This window comes from Phaseolus vulgaris, chromosome 11 (assembly GCF_000499845.2).
Source record: "Phaseolus vulgaris cultivar G19833 chromosome 11, P. vulgaris v2.0, whole genome shotgun sequence".
In the NCBI taxonomy this organism is placed as follows: Eukaryota; Viridiplantae; Streptophyta; class Magnoliopsida; order Fabales; family Fabaceae; genus Phaseolus; species Phaseolus vulgaris.
In genome coordinates this window covers 40,914,501-40,939,355 of record NC_023749.2, presented here as the reverse complement: position 1 = coordinate 40,939,355, position 24,855 = coordinate 40,914,501, and the positions used below count along the sequence as shown (strand labels likewise).

Here is a 24,855-nt window from a genome sequence, read left to right as displayed (position 1 = left end):
ATCGAATGTTGGATTCGAGCGCGTGAAGTGTAGGCGATCGGCCACTATTATCGAATGTTGGATTCGAGCGCGTGAAGGGTGGGCGATCGGCCACTATTAACGAATGTTGGATTCGAGCGCGTGAAGGGTGGGCGATCGGCCACTATTATCAAATGTTGGATTCGAGCGCGTGAAATGTGGGCGATCGGCAGGCCGACACTTGCGATGTTATTCGAGCAAGTGGGCGTTCGGTGGGACGTCACTTGCGATGTTAATCGAGCAAGTGGGCGTTCGGTGGGCCGGCACTTGCGATGTTAATCGAGCAAGTGGCCGTTCGGTGGGCCGGCACTCGCGATGTTAATCGAGCGAGAGGGCGTTCGGTGGGCCGGCACTAGCGATGTTAATCGAGCGAGTGGGCGTTCGGCAGGCCGGCACTTGCGATGTTAATCGAGCAAGTGGGCGTTCGGTGGGCCGGCACTTGCGATGTTAATCGAGCAAGTGGGCGTTCGGTGGGCCGGCACTCGCGATGTTAATCGAGCGAGAGGGCGTTCGGCAGGCCGGCACTTGCGATGTTAATCGAGCGAGTGGGCGTTCGGCAGGCCGGCACTCGCGATGTTAATCGAGCAAGTGGGCGTTCGGTGGGCCGGCACTCGCGATGTTAATCGAGCGAGAGGGCGTTCGGCAGGCCGACACTTGCGATGTTAATCGAGCGAGTGGGCGTTCGGCAGGCCGACACTTGCGATGTTAATCGAGCAAGTGGGCAGTCGGCCGGTACTCTCGGTAGAATATTTCCAACACTTTTGATGAAAACGCCTCGTTAAAACCTCCCTGATTGGGTGAGGAAAGAGTGCGTGATTTTATTGATTTTAGCTGTAATAGAATTTGAGGTGCGTGGCATTCCACGTCCTCGGTACAATTTTTCCTGAAAGCCATTCTAGATGATAGGCCCCTCCTTGTGCGACTTCTCGGACTCGGAAAGGCCCCTCCCAGTTGGATGAGAACTTCCCTTCGTTTTTTCTTGCATCGCTGCGCATTCTCCAGACAAGATCGCCCTTCTGGAAACCTCTAGGCCGGACTTTGGTGTTGTACCGTCTGGACGCCCGGGCTTTGCAGGCAGCCTCCCGAATCTTGCTTTTGTCACGAAGCTCACTTACCAGGTCGAGGTTGACCGCTAGGCTTTCCTCGTTTAGGGTGAGATTGAACATCTGCCGTCGTATGGTGGGCTCGGCCACCTCTACCGGGATCATGGCCTCGGTTCCGTATGTCAGGCTGTAGGGCGTTTCTTGTGTGGTAGTTTGGGGAGTGCACCTGTACGCCCAAAGTACCTCGATTAGTTCCTCGGTCCATCGTCCTTTTGCCTTGCCCAGCCGCTTCTTCAGCTCGTTGAGTATGACCTTGTTGGCGGCCTCGGCCTGCCCATTTGTTTGTGGGTGTTCTACCGAGGCCGTGATGGACTTGATGCCCAGGTCGTCATAGAAGGACTGTAGGCCTCGGTCGATGAACTGTCGGCCATTGTCAGTCACTATTGTGTGTGGGACGCCGAATCGGCAGACAATGCTCCTCCATACGAAGTTTTGTACATTCTTCGCTGAGATGGAGGCGAGAGGCTCGGCCTCGATCCATTTTGTGAAGTAGTCGACTCCCACCAGGAGGAATTTGGTCTGCCCTTTCCCTGGAGAGAATGGACCGATAATGTCCATCCCCCACATGGCGAACGGCCATGGGGAGATGATGTTGTGCAGTTCTTCCGGCCTGGTGTGGAGGAGGGGGCCGAATTCTTGGCACTTGGCACATTTCTTTACGTATTCGGCACAGTCGCCCTGTACGGTCGGCCAGTAGTAGCCGGCTCTCAAGACCTTGGCGGCCATAGTCCTCGCCCCGGTGTGATTTCCGCAGACTCCTTCATGGATTTCGGCCAGGATGTACTCGGCCCTTTTGCTGGTTATGCATTTTAGCAGGGGGGTTGAGTAGCCTCTCCGATACAGATCTTCGTTGATCAAGGTGTACCGGGCGCATTGTTGCTTCATCGCCTTCTCTTGGTCGGCCGAGCACGTGCCGTCCGTCAGGTATCGGATGACGGGTGTCATCCAACTGTCGGCCTCAGCCTCTTCTTCTTCTACAGCTAGACACTCGGCCTCGGCCTCCGTCACACTTGGGTGTCTTAGCCATATTTGTATGACCGACCTCTGATGGCTCTTCTTTTTGATGACCGAGAGTTTGGACAGGATGTCGGCCCTCTTGTTGTCCTCTCTCGGTATGTGTTGCAAGGGTGCTTTGCTAAAGCGGGCGATACTGTTTTTGGCCGCGTGGTAGTATCGCTGCAGCAAAGGTTCTTTAACCTCGAAGTCTCCATTGACTTGGCCGACCATTACCTGGGAGTCGCTTTTGCATGTAACCTCGCGCGCTCCCATGTCGTAGGCTAGGTTTAGCCCGGCCAGCAAGGCCTCGTACTCAGCCTGGTTGTTGGTCGCCCGAAATCCGAACTGGAGAGCTTGTTCCAGGAGGAGGTCGTCCGGCCCCTCCAGGACAACTCCCGCTCCACACGCTGTTTTGTTTGAGGAGCCGTCCACGTAGAGGGTCCAACCGACCGAGAGGGTGGGCAGTGGTGTCAGCTCGGCCGAGAAGTCGGCCAAGCATTGAGATTTGATGGCACCCCTCGGCTCATAACGTATGTCGAACTCGGAGAGTTCGACCGACCATCCTATCATCCTCCCTGCAAGGTCCGGTTTAGATAAAATTTTAAAAATAGGGTAGTCGGTTCTTACAGTTATGGAGTGATTTTGGAAGTAGGGGCGCATCCGTCTTGCCGTGAGGACGAGTGCGAGAGCCACCTTCTCTATCATCTGATATCGGGTCTCGGCCGAGTGGAGGGTTCGGCTCACAAAGTATATGGGTCGCTCCTCGCCCTCGGCTTCCTGCACTAAGGCAGCGCTGACTGCTTCTTCCGAGACTGCTAGATATACCAGGATTAGGATGTCGGGTCTCGGCTTCTGGATGACGGCCGGGGATGTGAGGAACTCCTTAAATTTTTTGAAGATTTCCTCGCATTGGTCGTCCCAGATGAATTTTTTGCCTTTTCGGAGCAACCGAACGATCGGCCTCGTCCTCTCGGCCAGACGGGGGACAAATCGAGAGAGGGCGGTCAGCCGCCCAAGGAGTTGTTGTACCTCCTTCACGGTGTTCGGGCTTCTCATGCTGAGTATGGCCTGACATTTGTCGGGGTTTGCCTCTATCCCTCGGTGGGTGAGCATGAAACCTAGGAACTTTCCTCCCTCTACCCCGAAAGTACATTTTTCGGGGTTGAGTTTCATGTTGACTCCCCTTAGAGCCTTGAAGACCTCGTCCAGATCCTTCAGATGTTGCTCGAAGGAGTCGGACTTCACGACTATGTCGTCCACATAGACTTTTACCGCCCGGCCTATCAGACCCTTGAAAATTTTGTCCATGAGACGCTGGTAGGTCGCCCCGGCGTTCTTGAGGCCGAACGGCATGACCTCGTAGTAGTAGTTGGCATCGGCCGTCATGAAGGCCGTCTTCTCCTTGTCCCACGGGTGCATGCTTATCTGGTTATAGCCAGAGTAAGCGTCCAGGAAGCTCATAATTTTGTGGCCGGCCGCCCCATCCACCAGTCGGTCAATGTTCGGGAGGGGGTAGGTGTCCTTCGGGCATGTGCTGTTGATGTTTCTGTAGTCGACGCACATCCTCCAGTTACCGTTAGGCTTGGTAACCATGACGACGTTGGCCAGCCATGTCGTGTATCGGGCCTCCCTTATGAATCCGGCTGACAGGAGCTTGCCGGCCTCCTCCTTCGCTGCGAGTCGTTTTTCGTCGCCCACGTCCCTCTTCTTTTGGGAGATCGGACGGGCTTCCTTAAATATGGACAGTCGATGGGTGATGACATTCGGACTTACTCCCGGCATGTCGGCCGGCGTCCATGCGAACATGTCGACATTCTTTTTTAGCGCGGCGTGCATGACCTCGGCCTCGGCCGCCGCCAAGGCTGTCCCTACAGCCGTGCTGTGCTCTTCGTCGAGGAGGGGGACTCTCCTCAGCTCCTCTCTTGCCTCTAGCCTGTCCTCGGTTGCCCGGGGATGAAGGTCTACTAGTGCCACGGTTGGCTGGGTCTCCCTAGGCCGGTCCTTCCTGGGGGAGCGGTCCTTTCGGGAGGACTTTCTCGCCCGAAGGGGAGAGGTGTCTGCCCTTAGAGGCTCCACCCGGAGGCTCTCGGCGTAGCACTCCCGTGCTTCTTTTTGGTCCACGTGGACCGTGAGAATGTCTCCTGTCTTCGAAGGGAATTTCATTGCGAGATGAGGGGTTGATACTATGGCCATCAGCCGGTTGATGGATGGTCGGCCGAGGAGGATGTTGTAGGAGGTGTTGGCGTCGATGACCAGGTACCGAATTTTGATGGTCCTGGTGTTCTTCCCCTCTCCGAAGGTGATGTACAAGTCGATATACCCCTTGGTACCCACCCTTTCGCCCGAGAATCCTACCACGTGGTCGTCGTATGGCATCATCTCGGCCTCGGTCATTCTCATGGCTTTGAAAGTTTTCCAGTAGAGGATATCTACCGAACTTCCTTGGTCTACGAGGGTCTTCCTTATGGTGAATCGATCTATGTCGACCGCTATCACCATCGGGTCGTCCTGCTGGCGGTAGTCTACGCCCTTGAAGTCATCGTCCGTGAATGTGATGGGTGGCATTCTCGGTCGGAACGCCACAGCGTTTACCTGATGTACTGCCCGGAGGTGCTTCTTTCGGGCGTTGTTCGTGCTTCCTCCCCCGGCGAAGCCGCCGGCTATAGTGTTGATAACCTCTCGGTTACCTCTCCTATCGGCCTCCCTGGGGGGGTCGTCTCTTCGAGGAGGATCGGCCCTTGCGGGTTGTCGGTCGCCTCTGTTGTTTTGGTTTCCTCGGCCGCGCTGAGGTGACCTCGTCCGCCTCGGAGGATCCGCCCGGCCTGGTGGGTCTCGGCCATTCCTGACGAACCGGCGGAGATGCCCGGCCTGGATAAGTTCCTCTATCTTGTCCTTAAGGGCCTGACACTCGTCGGTTGAGTGTCCGGTGTTCTGGTGGTACCGACACTGCTTCCTCCGGTCGGCGTTATTTGGGTTGGCCACCTTCCTTGGGGGAGGGATCAGCTCGGCGTTAAGGGCTTCGTCCAGAATCCTTCCCCGCTCGGCCGTTAGGGGTGTATACCTCGTGAAACGGATCGGTCGGTCTCGGTTTTCCCGGCGCCGGTCCGTTCTCTGTATCGGCCGAGCCTGTCGGTCTTTTTCTTCCTTCCTCTCTCCACCGGCCTCGGCACGGGCCTGGTTGCAGAACTCTCTTAGCTCCTCCAGCTGCATGTACTTAGCGGCTCTCTTTCTCAGTTCGTCCAGGCTGTCGGCCGGCTGCATGCATAGGTTGTCGGCAAAGGGCCCCGGGCGCAGGGCCGTCAGCATGTGGTGCATGGCGACATCTGGACTCAGATTTCGGATGCTCATTGCCACTTTACTGAACCTATCTACGAAGGTTCTCAGCGACTCTCCCTTCTCCTGGCGGATGCCTACCAGGGCGATTGAGGTCAGGTGGTGCGGCCGGCTGGTCGCAAACTGTGTTTCGAACTTTGCGATGAGCGTGGCAAAGCTATCTATGGAGTTGGGTGAGAGCTTGGTGAACCAACTAAGGGCTGCACCCTTCAAGGATGTGGGGAACACTCGGCACAAGATGGCGTCGTCCGAGGTGTAGAGACTCATATGGGTGGTGTAGGCGTCCATGTGCTCGTCCGGGTCGGTCGACCCGTCGTATCGGTCTCGGTTGAAACCCTTCCACTTCTCAGGAAGTGGGACTTCGATGATGTTGTTTGTAAAGGGGTGACGGCGGTTCGGGTCGGCCGTCAGGATCGTCCGGGTGGATCTGATTAGGCACGACTCGTCGCCCGTTTCAGTCTCGCGGGGAGGGGGTCGGCCTCTTGTCCCCTCGGCCACATCCGGGTTGGGGGGAGAGGTGTAGGACTTGCTGACCATGTTCGGCGGTATGACAGAGGGTCCTCCCTCCCCCAGCTTCTTTCTCATATCTTCGTTCTCCCTGCGGAGAACCTGCAGCTCTTGCTCATTTTTCTGAGCGGCCTCCTCGGCCTTTCTTCGCATCTCGGCCATCTCCCTCTGGAGAGACAGCAGCAGCATTGTCTGGTCGGCTTCAGTCATTCTTTCCATGCTTCTTGTCGAAACCATCTACTTTTTTCCTTCAGCTAGTTTCCCTCGGCCCCACGGTGGGCGCCAATTGTTCCTGCTAGGGAGATGGGACCTAGAGAACTGTTGAAGTCTTCTTCTCCTTCCTTCAGTCGGGCAGGTGGCTGGGTGATGGACTGGGATCCTTCTCTTCGTTCTGCTTATCCTTCGGCACTCGGGACTCGGTCGTCGGGTGAACACCGGATGGTGGGGGTACCTGCGAAGGCACTCCGACGCTCAAGTCAGTAAAGCGGGTGGTTATCTCTCAGGTAGGTGAACAGTAATAATGACATACCTTACTCCTTGAAATGCGTGCTATTTATATTATTCTAGTGGGCCTACCTTGTTGGGCCCGTTTATCGAGGTGGATACCACTTAGGGTTGCATTACCTAATTCTTGGTGATTGATTAGCTTCACTGATCTTGGTTTGAGCGTTAATTGTAATGGGGCTCGGCCATCGGCCAAATTCTCAGAGTGAGGATCGGCCACCGGCCAAATATCCGTGGCCTTCGGCCGTCTTGGTTGAGTCTTCAACGGTCTCGGTCCCTCGGCCAAGTCTCCAAGGGGTCTTGACCTTCGGTCTCTCGGCCAACTTCTCAAGGGGTCTTGACCTTCGGTCTCTCGGCCAAGTCCTCAATGGGTCTTGACCTTCGGTCTCTCGGCCAAGTCCTCAAGGGGTCTTGACCTTCGGTCACTCGGGCAGATTGACTGGGCATCGGACAGCCAGATGGGTCCCAGTCTCGCCCGGTACCGGTACAATAATTGATGTCATTAAACATATAAAGGTAAATTTTGGCAAAATCTATTTCTTAGTTCCCTTCTCACTTAAGTAGTCCAAATCCTTAAACAATAAAAAGGTTTCTAATTCTAAATATTTTAAAGGTTTAATAACTTCTTCTTTTTTACTTTTATGATTATTTTCTTAATTTTGTCTCACTATTTTAAACGTTCTCAATTTAGTACTAATTTTTTTTAAAAACAACTCAATATAATATCTTCTGTCAAATTGATGGCAATAACGTTATAACAAAAACACATAAATAACAAATGATATGTCTTCAATCAAAGTTGACTTATTATGGAAGTGAAACATTTACTTTAGTAACATTGTCACCATTAATTTAATAGAAAAAATCTCATTGACTTAATTATTTTAAAAACCTGATCAAATAAAATATTAAAAATAATGGAACAAAATAGAAAAAGTAATCATAATAAATGGACTATAAAAGTTATTAAACTAATTGTAAAGAGCTAATAAGAACAATCCCGTGGTGGATGCACTCTATGAGAGGTTCATTGAGCAAGTCCATTGAGTCAATCTTAACATCCATCTTTTTTCCAATTTTATAACTATTTATGAAACTTTGCAAGTTTTCCACCACACCACAAAGGGTTTAAAGTAGTAAGAGAATACACCTTTTGACAATACCAACAATAAACATTTCTAATTGCAATAAGGACTTTTCTTTTACAAAAATCTCATTTTCATACTTGAATTTTATAACGCTTGCCTCACCCTCTTGATCAAGCTCCCACACCTTGACAAACACCAGTTCTGGTATTAATGCCACTGTTGCACATCGTGTGACCTCATTTTGGTCCAACTTATACTATGACGTCAAAGAATTTGCTCGATTGTGCATCATGTGCCAACAAAACAAAATATGTGTTAGCCAAAAAACAAACACTTTTTAGAAATAATATTTTAAATTGTAAGGGATAACACCGAAATATAACTGTCTACCATATAGAAATAGATAGACAAACAAAAGTTATAGATATAGGTACTTTTGTAGAGATTATCTTAAAGCAATTCTAACTTGCATTGATATGAGTCTTTTGTTTTGTATTTTTGGGTACAAAATTTGATGAAATTGAGTGACTAAAATAAGTGAAAGAAATCATGAAGGTGTATGGAGAATGATAATAAAACTTAAGAAAGGTGATGTCAATTCTTAAGAAGTTTTAAGCTAGACACAAAACTAGTGCTAGCAAAGAGTGAGCAAAAGAAGACAAGATCTGCACAAATTTGGACAACAATTCTTTAATCAATTCTAAGCTCCTTTACAAATGACTAGTACTTGTATTTATAGTGTTATGGGCGCTAAAGTGCAAGTTTTAACCCCTAAAAACTCTCCACTCATAGAAGGAAAAGTGATTGCCTCTTATAGGAACAAATCCTCTCAAATTAGAGGTTGACAAGTGTTCTCCTCTAATTGAAGAGAACGCTCTCCATTCCCATGAAGACAAATGGCCTTTTGACATTGGTGATAATCCTCTCAATTAAGGGGATGACATGTGGACCTTCATATTGTTCCCGCCGGTTGACCTGGATCGTCTTTATGCGTGGCTTGTCCTCACGAGCTAGGGCACCTTCGTTCTGCCTCGTCTATGAGTACCTGAAAAAGAAGAACAAAGGGGCGTCCTCGCGGCCGTTTGCACTCCGACGATCAAGTCAGCTAGCGAGAAACACCAAAGTGACTGGAAACCGTATGATAATCTCAATGACTGAAACTGTGTTGCCCTAATTGCCTTGTGCTCACAGTGGGTGCGCCGTCAAGAACAACTAGGGTTTAGTGCTCTGTGTAACTGTGAAAGCGTACCTGATGTGAATGCAATAACAAGAATACATGATTCTTTGACATTCTTAGGAGCAACTTGAGTTGGTCATGAAATGGCACTTTACTTAGAATTGGATCCATGTTCTAATTCAAGAACTCACCAAGACTTTGCACCAAACCAAAGCTCATATGGAAGTCCATATATTGTCAAATGGAATCAACAACAAAGAATGAAGAACAAAATTAAAACAACCGAACATAAATGAAAAGGAATGATACTGCACCGAACAGAAATGGAAACTACGCTAGAAAACACAACTTTAATCGGTGAAAATGAAAGGAAACACCAAGCATTAAGCATCTACCGAATGAAAATGACAAGGAATGAAGAAAGAACACTTATGGAGTGAAGCTTACTGGATTTGAGACTTGGAAGATGCAGTCACGCCACTTGGAGCCTTGTTCCAAGATAAGTGAAGGAATGCCGCCACTTGAAGCTCACCATTGGCACACAAGATAAGGCAAAGGAAGAAGAAGACACAAGACTCACAATTTCTCTCTAAATTTGAGTATAGTCTCTCTACTCTAAATTCCAAAATCCCATTTGTACAAGGGTAGCACCTTTATTTATAGCCTATAAGGTGCTGAAATGCAAAGCCAAATGTGCCTCAAATGAGACTCAAATTCGGCGCCAACTAGTGCATGGAGGAAGTGTGACTTTCCTTCCTAGTTTGGCACCTCCTAACTCCTATCTACACTCCCCCTAGCATCCCTTACTACTTACACACCTATTTATTACATCCGCACCCCTACTCTACAAAAGAAATAAGAAGAGCCATCTTTTGATACTCTTGTCCCAAAGCTCTTGCCATGCTCCTAGTGATTCGTTGGGCTTGGGCCCCTTGTTGGGCTTGGGCTTCATGGGCTTGAGCATCCTCTACTTGGTTTCCATCATACTCCCCGGGTTGGAGAGAATTCGTCCACGAATTTGGGAAACCTGCAGCAAAAGGAGTGAGATCAGTAATATTGAAAGAATTACTTCCAAGATAAGTAATAGGCATATCTAACTCATAGGCATTATCATTAATCCTCTTGATAACTTGGAAAGGGCCATCACCACGAGGCATAAGTTTGGACTTTCTTAGAGAAGGAAATCTATCCTTTTTCAAATGAAGCCAAACCCAATCGTCGGGCTCAAAGATTAATGCCTTTCTCCTTTGGTTGGCAGTGTCAGCATACTTACCAACTTTCTTCTCAATTTGTAACTTGATGCGGTTATGCAAATCCTTAATAAAAGAAGCCTTTTCAAAACCGTCCTTGCATAGAACCTCATCAAGTACAGGAATGGGAAGAAGATCTAGAGGTGTGAGGGGATTAAACCCATAAACAACCTCAAAAGGAGAATGGTTAGTGGTGGAATTTACTACCCTATTATAAGCAAACTCAACATGAGGTAGTAAATCCTCCCAAGCCCTTGGATTCCCGGAAATAAAGCATCGCAATAATTGACCCAAATTTCTATTAACCACTTCAGTTTGACCATCAGTTTGAGGGTGGCAAGTAGTAGAAAACAGAAGATTTGTGCCAAGTTTCCCCCATAAGGTCCTCCAAAAGTGACTTAAGAACTTAGAATCCCTATCGGATACTATACTTCTAGGAAGTCCATGTAAACGAACAACTTCCTTGAAGAAGAGATTTGCAATATGGCATGCATCATCCACTTTGTGGCATGGAATAAAATGAGCCATTTTTAGAAAAACGGTCCACTACCACAAAGATGGAATCCTTACCCTTCAATGTCTTGGGTAGTCCTAAGATAAAATCCATAGAAATATCAACCCAAGGCATTGTAGGGATAGAAAGAGGGGTATATAAACCATGGGGTTGGACCTTAGATTTAGCCTTCCTACATGCTATACATTTATCACAGAAGGTATGTACGGATTTGCGCATGTGAGGCCAAAAGAAATGTTCATGCAAAGTTTATAAAGTCTTAGCTACCCCAAAATGTCCCATAAGCCCACCCTCATGAGCCTCTCTAACAAGAGATTGTCTTATGGATCCTTGGGGAACACAAAGTCTTTTTCCTTTAAAAAGAAAACCATTATGTAAGAAAAAGTCTTTGTGACCTCCCTTGGAACACTCTTGATAGATTAGAGAGAAATCTAAGTCATCATGATAAAGTTCCTTTATGTGATCAAATCCTAAATATTGAACATTCAAAACATTTAACAAGGTATATCTTCTTGAAAGAGCATCGGCAACCACATTAATTTTACCTTGTTTATGTTTGATCACATAAGGAAATTGCTCAATAAACTCCACCCACTTAGCATGTCTCTTATTAAGCTTGCTTTGGCTTTTCAAATATTTAAGGGACTCATGATCACTATAGATCACAAATTCCTTTGGAAAAAGATAGTGTTGCCAATTTTGCAAAGCTCTAACAAGAGCATAAAGTTCTTTATCATAAGTGGAGTAATTGAGATGACTCCCTTTGAGTTTCTCACTAAAATAAGCTATGGGGTGTCCTTCTTGAAGGAGAACGACCCCAATGCCTATATTAGAGGCATCACACTCTATTTCAAATGTCTTAGCAAAGTTAGGAAGGGCTAAAATGGGGGCTTTAGTTAATTTATCCTTCAAAGTTTGAAAAGCGTTTTCTTGTTCTTGTCCCCACTTAAAAACCACATCCTTCTTTACTATGGCATTTAAAGGTGCGGCAATTGTACTAAAGTCTTTCACAAACCGCCTATAAAAACTAGCAAGTCCATGAAAACTTCGTACTTCATTGACATTGGTGGGTGTAGGCCAATGTTGAATTGCTGCAACTTTTGTTTGATCTACATGCACCCCTTTATGACTTACCACAAACCCTAGGAAGTCTATATGATCTAATGCAAAGAAACATTTAGCATGATTAGCATACAATTTCTCCTTCCTAAGGGTTTCTAATACTTGTCTAACATGTGACTCAGGATCTTCTAAGGACAAACTATATATAAGAATATCATCAAAGTAAACCACAACAAACTTGCCAAGAAATGCTCTTAATACATGATGCATGAGTCGCATGAAGGTACTAGGAGCATTAGTCAAGCCAAAAGGCATGACCAACCACTCATATAAACCAAATTTGGTCTTAAAAGCGGTTTTCCATTCATCACCATGTTTAATTCGAATTTGATTGTAACCACTCTTAAGATCAATTTTGGAAAATATTTTAGACCCATGTAATTCATCCAACAAGTCATCTAACCTAGGAATGGGATGCCTATATTTGATGGTAATGTTATTTATAGCGCGACAATCCGTACACATCCTCCATGTCCCATCTTTTTTTGGAACAAGTATGACAGGCATAGCACATGGGCTCATGCTATCTTGTAACCACCCCTTAGCTAATAAATCCTCAACTTGTGTTTGAATTTCTTTGGTCTCTTGGGGATTGGTCCTATATGCAGGGCGATTTGGTAAAGAAACCCCGGGCATGAAGTCTATTTGGTGTTCAATCCCTCTTAGAGGTGGTAAACCTTTAGGAGGATCTTGAAACACATCTTCATATTCCTTTACCAAATGGTCCAAACATGTAGGACTATCCTTAGCCGACTCACAGTCAATAGGTCTAGGAATAGCTAAAAAAATAGGCTTGTGAGTAACTATTACCTTTTTGACTTGTTGGGTAGATATGAGAAGGCTTCTCTTGGAACTTTGTTTATCATTTTCTTTCTCTCTCTTTTCTCTCATTTTGACTTGGTCCTCATGCACTTCCTTTGGAGAGAGAGACTTAAGAATGACTTTGTGCCCATGGAAGTTAAAAGAAATTTTGTTGGTAAAGCCATCATGAAATTTTTTTCTATCAAATTGCCATGGCCTACCTAAAAGTATATGAGTAGCTTCCATTGGAACAACATCACACAAGACCTCATCTTTATATTTGCCAATGGAAAATGTAATGAGGACTTGCTTGTTCACCACTAACTCACCCACCTCACTCAACCATTGTAACTTGTAGGGCTTGGCATGAGAGATGGTAGGCAATCCAAGTTTGTCTACCACTCTTGTGCTTGCCACATTAGCACAACTCCCCCCATCCACAATTAAAGAGCATACCCTATCATTAATAAGACACCTTGAATGAAAAATATTTTCTCTTTGAGTTTCATCAAAAGGTTTTAAAACTTGGCCAAGCATGCGTCTTATTACTAATAGGTCACCCTCATGTGGGCTTTCACTCTCACTCTCACTTGGGGATCTAGAAGGTGAGGAATGTCTAGAAGATTCGGACTCATGCTCACTACCACCTACCCCATCATGCATATACATAGTTCGTTTAGTAGGGCAATTAGAAGCAATATGTCCATAGCTTAAGCATTTAAAACACTTCTTACTAGACGATTTAGGTGGTGATTTAGGCCTAGAAGTGGAAGGCTTAGACTCTCTAGGTTTGAAAGTAGAGTCCTTAGAAGGAATATTTGAAAAAGAGTTATTTTTATTTTTCCAAGAAGAGTGGTAGTAGTTATCCTTAGAAGAATTTTTTAAAGCATTTTTCCTTGCAAGTTGATTTTCAATTTTACTAGCAAGGTGCACCACATTTTCCAAAGAAGAATATTCTTGTAACTCTACCACGTCTTGAATGTCCCTTCGAAGGCCACTCACAAACCTAGCTATCTTAGCTTCCTCACTCTCATCCATATTAATTCGAATTAAAAGCGTGTCTAGTTGTTTAAAGTAATCATCCACACTTAGCGTGCCTTGATGAAACCTTTGGAGTTTCAACATTAGGTCTTTCCTAAAGTGTGGGGGTACGAATCTAGCGCGTAAACATGCTTTCAAATCGTTCCAAGAGACCACGGGCGGCCTCTTGTGTAGGTCAATGTCCATGAGATATTGATGCCACCATTGCATGGCATAGTCCAAAAATTCTAAAGAAGCTAATCTAACCCTATGCTCATCTCTAACCCCATTTACATCAAAGATTTGGTCAACCTTAGCCTCCCATCCTAAGTATACATTGGGATCACTTTCACCACTAAAACTAGGAAGTTCTACATTAGGAGAACAAGGGTCAACCACATGTTGGCGCCTCTCTTCATGGTGATGATGCCTTGGTCGTGCATTGTCTTCATAAAAACCATGAAAAGAATGAGAATGTCTTGAAGAATGCCGAAGAGAAGGATGAGGTCTTCTCTCCCTATTTTGATGGATTTCTTCACGGCTTAACTCCAAACTTTGGAGCCTTGCCTCCATTTGTCGAATCACATCAAGATAATGAGCATTGGATTGCTTGGCATTTTTTAAGTCTTCAAAAAGGGCTGCCTTTTGTGGGGAGCAAGGTTTGGAGGATTCTCCACTAGAAAAATGAGCCATGATAAAAAAATACAAAAAACAGAAACAAACAGTGAAAGAAACTTGTTAGACAAATAAAATGAGATATGATTTTTTTCGGCAGAATTGTACACTTTTGAGTACTTCTTTTTTCTATGCTTTTATAACACTTTGAAGAACACAAATCCAGAATTTCATAATTTTCCAGTGAGTAAATCAATTGCAATAAGGAAAAAACAGTAAGCACGTTTTCAGAAAACAGAGGAATCCTAACATGAATGAAAAACAGAATTAAGAACTAGCAAAGACATAATGGAAAATGATGTATAGGAACTTGTATAGGTCTAAAATACAAGTATGAACTCAATTCTAAAACAGAAAATGCACAAAGGATCAAGATACAAATGCAGAAAACTGTATTACACCAAAGCAAGAAACAAAAAATGTAATAAAAGTACTACAAGAAGTGATGACATTCTTGAAAAAACATGACTATGACAAAACTTGTATGGATTCAAAAAGGAAAAATCACAAACACTTGGTATGCACAATTAAGAAAACAGCAAGAATACTCAATTATAATCCTAAAAACAGAAAAGAAACAACAAGAAGATAGAGCTCTTGAATTAAAAGTGCAACACAACTCAAAATTAAACAAGAACAAACCTAAGACTCATGATACCACACGATATGAATGCAATAACAAGAATACATGATTCTTTGACATTCTTAGGAGCAACTTGAGTTGGTCATGAAATGGCACTTTACTTAGAATTGGATCCATGTTCTAATTCAAGAACTCACCAAGACTTTGCACCAAACCAAAGCTCATATGGAAGTCCATATATTGTCAAATGGAATCAACAACAAAGAATGAAGAACAAAATTAAAACAACCGAACATAAATGAAAAGGAATGATACTGCACCGAACAGAAATGGAAACTACGCTAGAAAACACAACTTTAATCGGTGAAAATGAAAGGAAACACCAAGCATTAAGCATCTACCGAATGAAAATGACAAGGAATGAAGAAAGAACACTTATGGAGTGAAGCTTACTGGATTTGAGACTTGGAAGATGCAGTCACGCCACTTGGAGCCTTGTTCCAAGATAAGTGAAGGAATGCCGCCACTTGAAGCTCACCATTGGCACACAAGATAAGGCAAAGGAAGAAGAAGACACAAGACTCACAATTTCTCTCTAAATTTGAGTATAGTCTCTCTACTCTAAATTCCAAAATCCCATTTGTACAAGGGCAGCACCTTTATTTATAGCCTATAAGGTGCTGAAATGCAAAGCCAAATGTGCCTCAAATGAGACTCAAATTCGGCGCCAACTAGTGCATGGAGGAAGTGTGACTTTCCTTCCTAGTTTGGCACCTCCTAACTCCTATCTACACTCCCCCTAGCATCCCTTACTACTTACACACCTATTTATTACATCCGCACCCCTACTCTACAAAAGAAATAAGAAGAGCCATCTTTTGATACTCTTGTCCCAAAGCTCTTGCCATGCTCCTAGTGATTCGTTGGGTTTGGGCCCCTCGTTGGGCTTGGGCTTCATGGGCTTGAGAATCCTCTACTTGGTTTCCATCAGTACCTTACTAGGGTTCTTCGTGCCCTTTATATAGGTGAAAGCTAAGGTTTACCTTTGCGTTGCTTGCTATTATCTAGGGTTCCTTGGGGAAGGTCCTTGCGCCGCTATTCCTAGGATCTGAGCGTATCTGGCACATGGGCTTCCCTTATCTGGAGTGCAATCAATAACCTTGTGGCCACTTGGGCTCTAACTTGAGCGCTGTATCTCTCGCGCCATCATTCTCCGTGGGTGCCCTAATTAGTCATGCATCATGCATGCAGCCTTCCTTGGATATCTTTAATGAGCACGTGGGCATTGTCACGTGCCCCTTTGACTTGACTGTTTATTCTGTGCGGAGGGTCCTACAGCGCCGCCACCTAACTTAGGGTTATTCCATCGTGTGGGCCCTCTTCTCTGCGAAATGCTTCTGTCACGCGGGTTGACTCTTCGGGCGATGTCTTACTTGGGCGACGTCTTGCTTAGGCGATGTCTCTTTATGTGTTGACTTTTGACTTTGACTTTTGGTTGATCACCCCGGGACGGTACAATATCTTCCTTGCTAATCCATGCTTTCTATTTGCACTCTAGTAATTTATCTGTGCATCCTAGATGGTCTAAAGTTGCATTGGGTCCAAGGAGTTCCAATTGTAACTCTTGCTAGACTATTTCTTTTTCTATTTACACTCTATTCTAATTGGCCCAACATGACCTATAAAAATTGGCCCAAAACGTGGCCCAAATACAAGCCCAAAATAAGGGTTGTCCATCAATACATAACATTTGCTCGAAAGCTTAAAGTGGCTAAGGGTACCTTCCTCTCCTCACTAACATGATGGCAAGCAAAAAAGTTGTTCTACTTTCATTTCTCAATCTAAGTAAGCCTCAACATTTTTTTTCCATCAAAATGAGGTAAGTCTACCCTAGTCTCTTTTTGGCTTTCTCTTCTAGTTCTTCTAGGTGGAGGTTGATAATATTCATTAACTCTAAGACTCCCCTCAGCATGTGAGTCACTTGACCTAGAACTAGATGCATGCAAAGATTTTTTTAATTTTCTTATGTATTTATCTTTTTCTCTAACAATTTTAAACTCTTCTTCCAATATTGCAAGATGGACATCTATTTCTTTTTTATCTTCCAAAATTTGAGCCTCATGTTGCAATTGTCTAAGTGATAGTAATTGAAAATCTCTAGCCAATTGTTTCAAAAGAGATTTTGTGGATTTTCTATCACTTTCACTATGACTTGAAGAATGAGTAGACATGTTTAGAGTTATGTGATAAAAGTAATTTCCAAAAAGAAAGATAGGTGGAGTGAAGTAGGTAATTTCCTAGGAAATGAGGTGGATGATGAAGACCTAAGAGATAGAGCATCCCCTAACCATATAATTGTCTTTTTCTCTTTGCCCTTCTGAAGTGAACCTTCACACTTACTTAACCACTTGGTTAAGTTTGTGTCCAATGAGAATATTCTTAGGGTTCTCACCATAATTGTAATCTAAAAAAAAAGCCTAAACAAAAGTGAAACCCATAAAATGTGCAATCTTAAAATCAACTCACATCAGTGGATCACCAGGATCTCTTAAGTACCAAGCCTTTCCTTGTCAGATACTATCCCACAACACTTTTACAAACCTTTCTCTAAGTAATTTACTTAGAGCACAATCAAAGATGAAAACAAAATTTTATGCAAGAAAAATGCAACGCAATAAAACACTTGAAAGAAATTGCTAACTAGAAAGCTTTTAAACTAGGTGTTTCCTAAGGTGAGACTTCTTGGCGCTTTGAACCTTGAAGACACACTCACCGACTAAGATGAATTTAATACACTAATTAATCAAACTCTTGAAAATTACAACTCAAAGAAATACAAAGAAAAATTAGGTCAACAATTTTTATGCTAAAAAATTAAAGCTTTATTCTATGCACTCCTTCACTTGTAGCTCCTTTTGGTATTTGTGTATATTTTTGTGTGAGTTTGTTGTTGTCCCTTGCTTTGCCTCCTTAGGATATTCAACCTTAGATATTTGGTTTTTACATCTTTAGTGATGTAGCTTACACAAAAAAATTTCAGCAACACAACTCACCAAAGCACAATGGGTCACTTCCACCAAAAGAGGTCAAACAATTTCAAAGCAACAAAACTCAAATTTAAAATTAAGGACTACTTCAAATGGAATTGGTAATTGACATGACTTGAAAGAGTGGTCAAGAAATTAACAAGCAAAAAATTAAGTTCACAAGAAAAGGTAGCACACAAAATGGAATCCTAGAGGATAGCACTAAAATAGATGAATAAAACCAAAACAACATTACAGAAATTTTCTGGCGTTTGAAACAATCATAGGGAATTTGACGCCATTGGGAACATGTTTGTGTAAATTAGGAGATTTTAATATGATTTATTTTCTACTTTATTGATATTAAAAAATGTTAATAAAATATGGCATCTCAAAGGATACATGTATCATTCGGGTTATAGGTTTAGACTTCTTGTCATATTTAGTTTTCAAATTTAACTATTTACTATCATTTTAATATATATAAACATGGTCACATGTCACTATTTTAGTGAGACTTAATTAAAATTTTGGAAATTCGATAATTACAATGATAGTAAGTAGTTAAACTCAAATACTAAAATAAAATAAATTTGTCATGTGGGAGATCTTTTAAAGGTAAGACTAAAACGATAAACATATTATAGAAATTTGATTGAATGAAAATTTGTAGTTTCTCGAAAATTTGAAGTAGAGAAATATGTTTTTCATGTTAAGTTTAATTTTTTTTATAAAGTAACATTCTTAATAAATTCTAGTTTTAATAACTCAAAGTATACCTTGGACCATAGTTCTAGTTTAATATAGGTAGAAACAGAATGATGTCTTGGTTAGATGATCTTAGTAAATTAATGTGATTGTCTTGAAAGAAAATGATAAATTAACTTTAAAAAACTCGTACACAAAACTCACATCTTACTTATCACTTCAGAAACATTTAAAACAAGTTGGTATATAAACATAAAAGAAATTAAACTTAAGAATGTGAAATTCTTTGCCTTTTGAAACACCACTCCAGTTAATTCCCTCGTAAAGCCTGCTATTTTGTGTTTCATTGTTAGAAGAACATGATAAAAACATAGGGCAAAACCAACTTAACAGTTAGTTGATATAAGAAAGATCATATAACCCATATTGACTTTTCTTTTGTTCTGTGTCAAAAAGTGTAGATCAAGATGTGTTATTCTTGTTGCAAAAGGGAATCCATGGCCTCTGCTATTTTTTTCTTAAGAGCATGAAGAGACTCTGTGAAATGAAAGACTTCACTTTGTTCCATTTCTAAAGACATTGCAGAAATATTCCCTGCATGATGGCACTCGAGATACTTTACAACAGGGGATTGTTCACCCAAAACCTGCAATATGAAAAAGATAAATCATAAAAATAACCAGTATTATGATGGAGGTTTAAGCATATTATCTTCAGCAAGAGTTCAAATACTAAAACAACATAATTGATCATCATACCTCAGCCATGGTTGAAATGGCCAAAATAGTTTGTAATCTTTTGACAGCAGATTTTGATTCATGATCTTGTAATGGTATGAGAATTTTATGGATTTCAGGACCAAGGCCACTACCAAGCATGCAATCTGCCTCTTCCAACACCTACTCAATAAGCATGAAAAATAGTAGTGTGATCAATGATAGGAGCTCCCAATAACTGTAACTTGAGAGCCTCTATATATATTCTTACACAGATATTTTAAGTGATACTAATTACTAACCAAGTATCTTATTTCAGAAGGAACAATGCTCTGCTCTTCAATATATTGAAGAATCTCACAAGGAGTTCCTATCACTAGGCCAATTGAGGCTTGCGACTGCCCATCATCTGGTGAAGCACAATCCTTTGCAGACTTCAATTTTGTGTTATGGATGATATATTTAGCAGCATTGAAGCACTGGAATGCCAATAAAGTTTGAAAGGAACATGATCGGTCAGGAAGGTAGGTACTCTGCAGAACTAAATAGAAGAGATGGTGATAGTACATGGTAGAAATTGGGTCACCTTTTCAGCTTTCTCCTCCGTAGCACAAAGCACAATGGCTTGCGGATGTTTTGAATTTGAACCAAGCAACTCTCTATCCCGTCTTAGCAACTGTACAAGTTGACATATTTAATCCACTTTTTTCTAAAGGAAATAATAAACATGGGAGGAACAGAACAGTAAAAGTAGATAACAGTTATCATCGTTTGTGTTGATGTGATGAAAATGAATTAAATTAAGCCTATTTTCTATTTTTCAATTTTATTTTATTCTCAAATAACTTTGTTTTATAGAAAACGATATTAAGGCAATCAGGGTGTCTTTTAGATTTGAACTCCTTCCACAATCTTCTTAGTCCTTACCTTCCTACACAATGTGATGTTTTACTGCTAATCTTCTTTGCTCTCAAACTTGTGCTCCATTTGTTTACCAATGACATACAAGTAAATAAAACAAACAATCATGCTAATATCATATTCATGTTTTTTAGGCTTCCAAAAGTGCCACCCATTCGTAAAGTTGACATAAGAAAACAATCGAAATCGAGATGTTTAATAATTTAATTCAATACAATAATTCTAAGATAATCACTAATTCGATCATAATAAGTTGATTTAGGAAATTTGTTTTCTCTTAGTGGAATTCTCAAGTTAACAATCCAGCAACACGAGTCCTCGTCGAATCGAGTATTATTGACCGACAATACAAAGCAAAGTGATTATACAGCTTATGTAAAGAACTCCACCAAATGCCAAGAACAAGGGAATATACTATATTCCAAGTCTGAGGAGTTACATCACATTTCCTCATCCTAGCCATTTGGCATGCCCCACATAGGACCTTTCTTGCCTGAAAAAGGACAGGGCAAATTTCTGTTGGTTATTTTCTACTTAAAAAATGGATTGAATTTGAGCCCTTAGCTACCATGTCGGCCAAATATGTCAAGAATTTCATATGGAAAAGCATCATATGCCAATATGGTATCCCCAACACGATCATCACTGATTATGGACGACAGTTCACATGCCGAGGACTCATCAGTTTTTATGGGGACTCAACATAAAACATGTAGCTAGCTCAATTGAACATCCTCAGACAAATGAGCTGGCCAAAATTGTTAACAAAGTCATTATAAATGAACTCATAAACACATTTAGGAGTGGCCAAGGAAAAGTGGACCAAAGAACTGCTAGAGGTCTTATGGGCATACAAATGCACACCCTTGTCGACAAGGCTCAAGACTCCATACAACCTCATTTATGGCATTGATGCAATGATTCCAATTGAAATCGGTGAGCCCTCACTAAGAAAACAACTATTCGACTTAAACATGAACAATGAAAGTCTCACCATGAACTTGGATTGGCTAACAAATTCAAAGACAAATCTCATATAAGAGACGAGGTCTACAAGATTGGAGCCTCCAAAAGATACAACTCCAAAGTAAAACCAAGAAAGTTTTACCAAGTAGATCTCATTTGGAGAATGAGGAATAAAACAAGGAAGACCAAAGGTAAGTTATTAGCAAACTAGTAAGGACCATTCTAAATCCAGGGCAAAGCAAAAAAACAAAGCCTATCGACTCAAGTACCTCTAGGGCGACCCTGTCCCAAGAACTTGGAACGCAACACACTTGAAGTTTTATTTCAGTTAACTTAGTTAAACTTAGCTTCTAAATGATGTTCTACATGCACTCTTTCCTCACTCAACCTTTTTTCCCTAAGGAAAGTTTTTTGCCGAGAAAGTTTTAACAAGACACTTAATAAAATTATTTCAATTACCATAAGCATTTCGGCCAAGGATGTTTCAACGAGGTCTAAACCGACAACCAAGGTGACTTCCTTCTCGCCAATGGTCAGGTAATATTAACACCCTTAAAAAATTAAACGTTTCCCTTAAGAAGCAAGGGGGCAACACTTGTCCCAACATCAGAGGACGATGGTCGAGATCGCTTCTACGACGATTTAGAGGGCTTGTCCCTCCTCTAATGTTTCTTCTTGTTGGCAGAAGGGGGCAACAGGTCGACAACCAGACCCGTTGAAGGAATGACAACCGCAACCAAGGAGGCAAGACCCTCCTCCTTTGAAGCCTTGTCACCGACTTTTCCACATTGTTGTCGAAGTTGTTTTAGGACTTGCTTGAAATCAGGAGCGATGTGAGCCATAATACCTAGGAAACACAAACATTTGGCAAAGTTAACACCAACTGTAACCAAATAAATCAAGTAAAGACTATACATACTAGTAAAATCCAACCATTGTTGGGAGAAAGATAAATGGCGAGGATTTGTCAGGTGGGTAACCTCCTCGACAATAGGTTTCAAACCTTGAAAACCTCAATGTCTACGGAGGCCATCATCGACCTCAGCCAACTATGATACCAGATGGGATTCTGGATCTAATAAAATGGGAACATCAATTTTGTCCCATCATAAAAAAGTGACTACCTAGAGACTCCACTAGGTCTATAAAAAATCTCCCCTTGAATATTTTATACGAGGACGTATAGGATGCTAGAAGACACGTTTCCTGGTTGGCCAACAAGTGAGAACTAATCGACCGGAATCAGTTGGCCAGACACTATAATAATGAAGACAAACCTGGGATAAAGGCTTTAGTTTAAATAACTCACACAACAAGCGAAAAACTTGTAGTGAAGCCCATGAATTCGAATGTAACTAGGTAACATTTAAGACCCAGAGGAGGCCATTGTGAACTCATCAAAAGGAAAACGAACGTGAAGATCTGTGAAGAGACATGTGTACATATAAAAGAACTCGTACACAATCTCTTTTCGACAATGACATGCATTGTCAACTACACTGTACCGCTCCAACAAAATTATGCCCACCTCAACATCCTTCTTAAGCATTTGCAAAAGACCTTATCATAGACGACCATCAATACTTAGAAAAGTTATCGATCACAAGTATATCTACCCAGTCATAACCCAAAGGAAGTAGAAGATCACTCTCGCATGCTCCACAACCAGATTTGTTGCTCCACCAGGAACATCAACCTGACATATCTCAGATCCATAAGCAAAACTGACACTCACTATAGAAACAGAAAGCTCATCAAAATCCTCTGACGAGTACCCACTCGAAGAGGTCGACGCATTCGAAGAAGAATACATCACTAACCTGGGAAAAAACAAACTCTTTGCACAAAGTCACTACTCGAATGAATGGTAAAGCATGGGTGGTCCCAACACAAATCCACCCTTATTTTTAGAATATGGAAAGCAAGGTAACCCAAAAGACACATCATTTCCCAACCATCAAATCTATCCACATCCAACGGATACAACCGTTTTGAACACGGATCACAAGGGATGTCGCTTCATGTCCACACCCAAACCTTTCAAACTCTAAGAGGAATACCCCTCAAGCTTGGGGAGCTCAGGAGATATACGAGACCTAGTTGAGACCATCTTAACACACACCATGGAACATGTAGAGAATTTTTCTTGTAAAAAGGACTTAAAAAAGGCTTTTTGAGCCTGGGGGACTAGATCCACGACCAAGATCATCTTGACAACCGAAAAGATTTCATAACGATCTCAGAAATGCTGCCAAACATATCTCGTGAACCGATACAATAATTGATTAAGAACGAGATTAATCTCTAATTAAAACATACATGATGTGAGACTAAAGGTTAATCATCCATTCTTACTAATCCAAGTCCATTGGAGAGGAGGCCCAACATAACTTATAAATAGGTCGACAACTAATTTTTTTAATAGCATTTCTCACTCAACTATTCAAGTGGTCCGACACCTTTTACAAGTATACACCCCTACTCAGTACCGAAGAAGACCATGAACACATAGCGAAGAAGAATATCTTGGAAGGAACATGAACTAATAGGCAAGTAAGGAGAAGTTGTCGGTTCATAGAAAAGAATATGGTTAGGTGGGAACCACCTCCCCTTCCAATTAACAAAATTACGGTATTTTCTAACTGAAACCCGTACCAGTACTAAATAAATAAGGCAACAACAATAGCCGTATCCAATAGGTGAAATACCAGATAAATAAAAAATAAACAAACTACAAAAGTTCAAGCCAGCTTGCAACGTGAATGCATTCCCAAATTCCAGTATCTTGTATCCACCCAACCGAAGAAAGTTGTTGCTAAGGCTCAAAAGTCAAAACCTAGGAAAGAAAATAAACAGAATTAAACTAACCTGAATAAGGGGCAACAAGAAGGCCAAAGTTCTGTCAGGTTCAGATGGTGAACTCAGCAACACACTCTTCCCTTCCAAGATAGCAGGAATAACCACACACTGTATCTCACTGGGAATAAACTCCCCAATCTCCTCCATTACCTCGACAAGCTCCTCATTAACACCCAACTCCTTGAAACTTCTAACCACAATGGTGGGTTCATCCTCATTCTGCACACCCTTTTGGACCACCTTCTCAGTATAAGCATCTGAACTTAATGGAACTGAAGTTGAACCCACTTGAGGGGTACCCTTTGAGTCTTTAGGGGACCCTTTGAGTTTTCTCTGCTTGAACTGTTCTAAAATCAATGAATCCCTTCGGGACGTGGACGATGAAGTCTTTGCTTCTTCAATAGGAGGGTTTATGGAGGAGGAAGTTGAGAATGTGATGCTACTTCGAAATAAAGAAGTGGGTGGTGTTGATTTCGCTAAAGGGTTGTGCTTTACCGGTGAGAGCAGAGAAGTAGAGAGACTAAGAAGCACTCTGGCTCTTCTTCTCATGGTTTCTCTCTTTTCCCTTCTTCTTTCTTCTTCAAATAATAGAAAGGAGTTTGGGAATTTTTATGCTGCCTAGGGTACAATACAATGCTGGAACCTTTGAGTGAATTAGTGGGAATTTGAATTTTCAATAATTTAATTATGGCCAAATTTTCTTCTTCTAAAAATAAGTGTTAAATATAAATTTTGATAATAATTGTAACTTGCATTTAATAAATTTATTTAGGATATGTCTTTTTTAATTATAAATAATTTATTTAGGTATTGAAATATGATGAATTACATTGATAAGAAAAATTGAAAATTTATTGTAATAATTTTAATTTGATCTAATGACATGTTTAAAAATTATTTTATAATCATTAAAATAATAAAGGATTAAATATAAATATTAAATCTAAATTTATATTAAAAATATAATT

At 42.3% G+C, this 24,855-nt stretch overlaps 1 protein-coding gene across 1 annotated transcript; it reads right to left on the bottom strand.

Moving 5' to 3' along the window:
* Window positions 1-18,643: 18,643 nt before the first annotated feature.
* Window positions 18,644-24,543, bottom strand: LOC137828953 (DEAD-box ATP-dependent RNA helicase 39-like). The gene is made up of 5 exons (XM_068635734.1): window positions 23,897-24,543; window positions 19,728-19,817; window positions 19,444-19,620; window positions 19,184-19,324; window positions 18,644-19,071 (listed from the first exon to the last, which is right to left on the bottom strand). The coding sequence occupies exons 1-5, from the start codon at window positions 24,434-24,436 to the stop codon at window positions 18,898-18,900; spliced, it is 1,122 nt and encodes a 373-aa protein (XP_068491835.1). The 5' UTR covers window positions 24,437-24,543; the 3' UTR covers window positions 18,644-18,897.
* Window positions 24,544-24,855: the final 312 nt, after the last annotated feature.

Bases quoted from the DNA above. Each gene is read 5' to 3' on its own strand.
- LOC137828953 (XM_068635734.1), bottom strand. From the start codon at position 24,436: ATGAGAAGAAGAGCCAGAGTGCTTCTTAGTCTCTCTACTTCTCTGCTC. The intron at 19,621-19,727 runs GTGACCCAATTT...TTGGCATTCCAG, and splicing joins CGGAGGAGAAAGCTGAAAAG to TGCTTCAATGCTGCTAAATA. The intron at 19,325-19,443 runs GTTAGTAATTAG...CTTATTGAGTAG, and splicing joins CTTCTGAAATAAGATACTTG to GTGTTGGAAGAGGCAGATTG.